At 43.5% G+C, this 6,000-nt stretch overlaps 1 protein-coding gene across 3 annotated transcripts in view; it reads right to left on the minus strand.

Annotated features, from left to right (window-relative positions):
* Window positions 1-5,533, minus strand: part of LOC131673853 (transducin-like enhancer protein 3-A) — a 50,921-nt gene extending 45,388 nt beyond the window's left edge. For all 3 annotated transcript variants that reach the window (XM_058952192.1, XM_058952191.1, XM_058952190.1), the window contains exon 1: window positions 4,869-5,533. In XM_058952192.1, coding sequence (XP_058808175.1) covers window positions 4,869-4,931 — 63 coding nt within the window. In that variant the 5' untranslated portion in view covers window positions 4,932-5,533. The remainder of the gene's footprint in view (window positions 1-4,868) is intronic.
* Between the last annotated feature and the right edge of the window lie 467 nt (window positions 5,534-6,000).

Consider the following 6,000-nt stretch of genomic DNA (forward strand, 5'->3'; position numbering starts at 1 on the left):
TGTATCTTTTGCATGACACCGGTGTGTATACACTTTCTTGTACAAAGTCAGAGTTTCACAACTTTGGCCTTTATTCGCATTTGCGTCTTCTTTTTTTTTTTTTTGCTTACCAACCTTGGGCTCACGTTGTGGACAAGCATCTATCCATTTTCTGATGTTTAATCATTTGAATCAACACAGCAAACGGCGCTATGCGTGCACAGCACTACTGCTATTAACTCTTCACCTTCATGATCGATGCTATACTATACTTACTTCGCGACAAGTTTGTTTGTCTTTTGAAAGAAGAATCTACTACAATGAGGCCTACGCACAAAGTTATACTTTTAAGTGAAATATTTAGATAAACTATAAGACATATCGATTACTATTGCGATGCTGCTGTTTTGTACGACCAAGTATACGACGCGTATGGAATGAGTAAGCAACTCGAAGCACTTTCATCCTTCGGTATTTATTAAAACTTTTCAATGTTTTTATCAAATATGCTTTGAATAACAAGCCCAAGCTGTTTGAAAAACTTTTCATATAGTTCGGTCGGCAAAACTGAATACAGGTTTATTATAACCCGCCAAAAAAATACTATCAATCAGATTACCTTCTGTCATCATTTATTATGCAACGTCATTTTTTGCAATTATAAGCTTATGATACAAAGAGAGTACAAAGCATGCACGAATTCATGCAAGTTGTTCTATCCAAGCACATATAATCGAGATTGTTAAAAAAGGGTAAAGGGGGACTGCAGTTGGTTAGCACTTAGTTTTTCCAGAGAGCAGTACATTGAATCTCCCCTCTCTGGAAATCAAAGCATCAAGAGGCATAATCCCAGCGGTAAACAAAAAAGGTGTGCGCACGCACCGTCGCAAGAAGTGGGGTGAGAAAAAGAGCGCCACAGCGAGCGAGGCGTAACAGCTCTTTTTCTCGCACGCGCATCGGGCAGCGCGCGTTTAGGGGTGCGACCGAACGTCGCTGTCGACCCTACATAGTAGCAGACCCCCAAGCGTCGACATTATTATTACCATAATCATTATTTGTACGCGGACGAGGCCGTTTAATTTTCCCTGTCGCTCGATGTTTTTTCCATAGTATATAAAAGCGGCACGCGGAGGGGGACGACGCAGCGAGTAATTTTGTGCAGGGGCACGAACGGATATTGACTCGGTTTTATCGTTATTGTAGCGCTACGCGGTCCGCGCACGTGCGATGTTTACCCGGGCAAAAATGACTCTCACCGATTCGATTGCGCGTGATTTTTTTTTTTTATCATCGTCGCTCCGGCTGTAGCTCTCGAGGTTTAACGTTCAATTTTTCATCGGCGCGCGCGGGGACCAACACGAGTTCGCAAATATTGCGCGCGGCTGTCGATGACTGCTCTGTTCTGCACTGCGAATCCAACCAAACTTTTGTTTCTGCTCGTTTCGCGGCTGAGCTCGCTCGTTGTCGGAATCCCAATTAACCATTGCGGCATTTGAAAATTCATCGGCGCGAGCCACTCTGCACGCACACTCCCCCCCCCCCTGTCCCCGAAGACATTAAAGAAATCTCACGGGCAATTTGCATGCATGCACTCGTTATACACACGTAGAAGCGACGGCGAGCGAGGCGACGACGATGCGCTCCACTGCGCCGAGTAATCCGCACTATTCATCGCGATCACGGTCGCGCGTTTGTATCTCCGAGGCTTTATCTGCCGATTATGCAGTGTCCGCAAGCGCAGGCGTGCGCGCAAAACGACCTCTTTCTCTTCGCCGCCGCCGCCGCCGCCGACTCCCCCTTTGTACATATCTTGCACCGACGATCTTATGAACTGCTTTTTTTCGGCTACACGCCAGATAAGCCTGGATATAGTCTTGATTTATACACCGCGTGGCTTTGAACTGCCAGCTCTGTGTTGTGTGTGTGTTGCATTTGCTTTGGCCTTTTTTTGAAGTTTATGATGTAGCATTTATTACAAACTGCTATTCTTCGTCCTTTTATTTTTTTAATTTGAATCTTTCCGACGAGTGAAAATTGTTCCAAAATTGCTGTGTAATTATGCTGCAAATGTAATTTGGCATGAAATTGCCTTAATTTTCAGAGAGTAGAAGTGCATTCTGTATACCCGCGGCTCGAAAATAAATCTACATTTCCGTGAAACTTGCAATACGATAATTCATCAACAATATTACTCGTGCTCCAGAATTCCAAGTACACACCAATAGTTCATGGAAAATTAGCAATATCTGGCGCTCATTAGGTTCCCAAAGCCTCCCCTTGATTCTCTCTCGCGCTTATCGAAAATCCGCGAACTGCTGCCTCCGCCAGCGAGAGCGCAATTTCATGTGGACGATGATCGTGTCGAGGCGCCTATACAGACACACACTAGTCGGGGGCACGTGCGTGTACGTGCCTCGTGCGCTCGACACGTGTCGGCCACTTTGGCGCGCCCGCGGCAGGCATTATGCGCCCGCCCAGAAGAGATAGGCGAGTGAGCGTCACATGGTTATATAGGGATGTATATGGGTACGGTGCGATCCAGATTGAGTTACCCCCGAAACTCATGCACCGCCTGCGGATTTTCGGATGTTTGCACGAGGATCACGTTACTTACTTATACTCCCCAATCGCGGGAAGTACCGTTAGGATATTATTTCTCGTTTGTTTTTTGTTTGTCCGTTCTTGGATTACCTTTGGAATAACGTGGCTGTTTCAAAAAGCGGCACGATGCCTATGGACAAATTTTTATGATTCGCCGTGATCCTGACACTTGTAACATTCATTGGTTAAATAACATTTCGACAGCTACATTAACACACGATACATTGTTTAATCATATAATAGATTGCGCGCAAGGACGAATTTATAGATCTTAATGATACGTCAATGTTGGGACAGATGTTCAATCCGAGGTGACGTTTAGGGATCGTTATCGATAGAAACCCTTGCACGCGCGCTATAGAATAAAAATAACGAGCGCATTTCGAATTCATTGGAAAAAAAATAATTTAACGCAAAATGTTGAAATGAGTCAAATCAAATACATTATGATTCAATTCAGTTAAACGCGTAGCCTCTGAACATATATACAGCATACTTACATAATGCATGCATTGGATTATCGTTTAATTAGCCATACTACCTGCGAGCGAGAAAGTGCCGCATTAGTCAGCTTTCACATCGAATTAGCATGTAAATGCTGTTGTCGCGCGAGCTCAATTACACGACAGACAAAATTTTCCTGAAGAATCGGAATTTTTTTTCTTTTTTTTTTTATTGTTGCGTATCAATTACAACAATATAGCTTGAACGCATGTATATGTCTGATTGTGTTTGCATTATTCGACGCTGATAATAAAACGTACATGCTATCAGTCACTGTCGCGCTATTGGCTTATAATAAAAAATATCTCGCTATATGACATTGTTACTTGAGTAAACGTTTATTTAAAGAATGTCAAATAGCCATGTTTGCATTGCCTACTTTTTTCTTTCTTTTCAATTTTTATTCCTTTTACAATTTCTTTTGATCGCCGATTCACGCATTAATGATTGAGATATCAATAGAATTTCGAATAAAAAGTGACGATAAATAGGGAGACATCAGAATTACGCATGCGCGACGCGCATGACAGCCGGTTCAGAGTGTATTGGCTTAGCCCAGCAAGCGTAATATCTACACGTGGTGGCTTTCCATGTGCGTGTGTTTACATATATAGAAATATATACAACGATTAATAACATACACAATACAAGGAGAAAGTTTTCGAGTGAGGTTCGGCAACTTTTATTATCGAAAGAGAGAGAGAGAATGAGAGAGTGGATATACATACATAATGGATGTACATGTATAGGGCACTTGTCCTATGTTTGTTGTGTTTGTTTAACGAATATTAGTGGAGCGTTTAATTATGCACAAGAGAGGTCATAACTACATCTGGAATTTAGCAATGTTAAATTGTTTGAACAAATATATTCGAATCGGTCATCTAATTTCAAGTTTGTTCTGCGTTAATCGCCAATTACATTTCCTCAATTACTAATAAATAGCCTTACGTAAGTTGAGTCAATGTTGGACATTCGACCGACGAGTTACGATCTTTTATTATACATAGACTTTGGATAAGTATGTTTTTGAGCCAATACTGCTAATTTTAGAAAGAAAATAGACTTTTATCGATCTTTGAAAAAGAAATTACGTAAAGCTATGTCTCCGTCGAAAACGACGAAGCAAATAAAAAGTTAAAAATATAAATTAGGATGGAATAAGTTACTTGCTTATTGGATGTTAATGCCAAGCATTAAAGAGAAAAAAAAACAATTGTAGATAATAATGTCGTTAACCCGGTTTGAGTGTTTTTTACAAACAAGTCGTAGAACGGCATTCTTTTTTTTTCATTGGCGAATTGATGATTCGTAAAAACAAGGCTAAACGCAAGGTTTACGAGGCCTACATTACATCTCGAATGATGTGTCGCATCGTGCGGCTCGTCAACATAAAAATGACATTTGAAAAAAAATCTCTTAACGAAGCAATTGTCATCCATCGTCAAACTTTCAACAGGTCAAAATTGACACAATTCCCGGCGCACAACAAAACAATTCGGAGCTCGTCATCGTAGACGAGCAATCAGTGTATCTCAGCTGCGACGCGGGCAATAACTTTAATCATCGCTGACTTCATCTCCTGTATATGTGTGTGTACGTGTCTGGGGGCCAATAAAAGCCATTAATTACCACTCGAACGCCTCGTGGCCTCTCCGCTTTATAATCGCATTTAACTTCTCTCTCTTTCGGCATTATATTCGATTATACCCCCCCCCCCCATCTCTCTCTCTTTCTCTCTCACTTGGGTCTTTTGTGTGTTGCCTCTGGCACGCAGCACTTACCGGATGCCTGGCAGCTGCAGCCGCCACCACGGCGGCCGCATTCATTCCGGCGCTCGGGTACATTTTCTCTTCTGACCGCTTCTTCTTATTCGCCGACAACACGTTGCCTGTATGGTGCTAACACTTGCAAGAAGAAATATCAACGTCAAATCGTTCACAAACGTGAGGATGGTTTGGCGGGGAACACTCACACTCCGTCACTCATAGTCGTACCCTAAACACTGGACAAACTACACAATATGCAATAAACAATTTTGTTTCTGCGCCTATAATGGTGCTGTTTCTACGAGCACTTTTTTCTGCCTACTCGGCGCGGCTGTTGGAACGCCATCCGAAAAAAGGAGTCGTTCGCTCGGCGGGCAATGCAGCCACGTGACTTTACCGACAGACAGACGCGCTCGTTCACTCGGCTCGATGTTCTTTCTCGCTCTCTCGCGTGCTCTTCGTCGTTCGAACGTGTGGATATCGAAAAAAATACGGCGGCGACAACACCAATTGATCACTTGGTGTACTTGTCACTGTACTTAGAGAGCCTCTCTATCAGGCTTTGAACACTAACACACAGCAACGATCACGACGGCAACAATTCAAATCAACAAAACTGTTTCAAAATACTGTGGATGATGATGATCAGAAGCCACGCGTAAGGGAAAACGAACCTCTCTCGGCGCTAGCCTCGCAACGACTGACGGGCTTGACGGTAGAGGGGGCAACTCCGAACAGTCTCGCCCGCTCTCTCTACTCTACGCTTCTCCCCCCGCTCTCCCCTCCTTCCCATTCGCTCGCTCGCTCACTCGAGCAAGCGGCGATATTCACGTCTCCGTGCCCCCGTTACACCCCTAACTACGCCGCCGACGCTCTTCTTTTTTTGTTCTCGCTCTCTCTCTCTCTCGTCCAGTGTCGCGTTCTCTAATTGTCTCTCTCTCGCACTCTCTCTCTCTAGCTCATACTATTTATTTCTCTATCTGTCCGGAGAGTGCGGGAATTTCGAAAGGAGAAAAAAGAATAGCCAACGATATAATTGACATGCGCTCGATGTTGTACACATTATTGACTAGCTCGACGACGACGATCTCCGCAATGTCGCGTGACGCATGCATATACGTATACTCACGGAGACATACGCACAGCG

Source organism: Phymastichus coffea, unplaced genomic scaffold, assembly GCF_024137745.1.
Source record: "Phymastichus coffea isolate CEN01 unplaced genomic scaffold, Cenicafe_Pcof_1.1 PCOF00201, whole genome shotgun sequence".
Classification (NCBI taxonomy): domain Eukaryota; kingdom Metazoa; phylum Arthropoda; class Insecta; order Hymenoptera; family Eulophidae; genus Phymastichus; species Phymastichus coffea.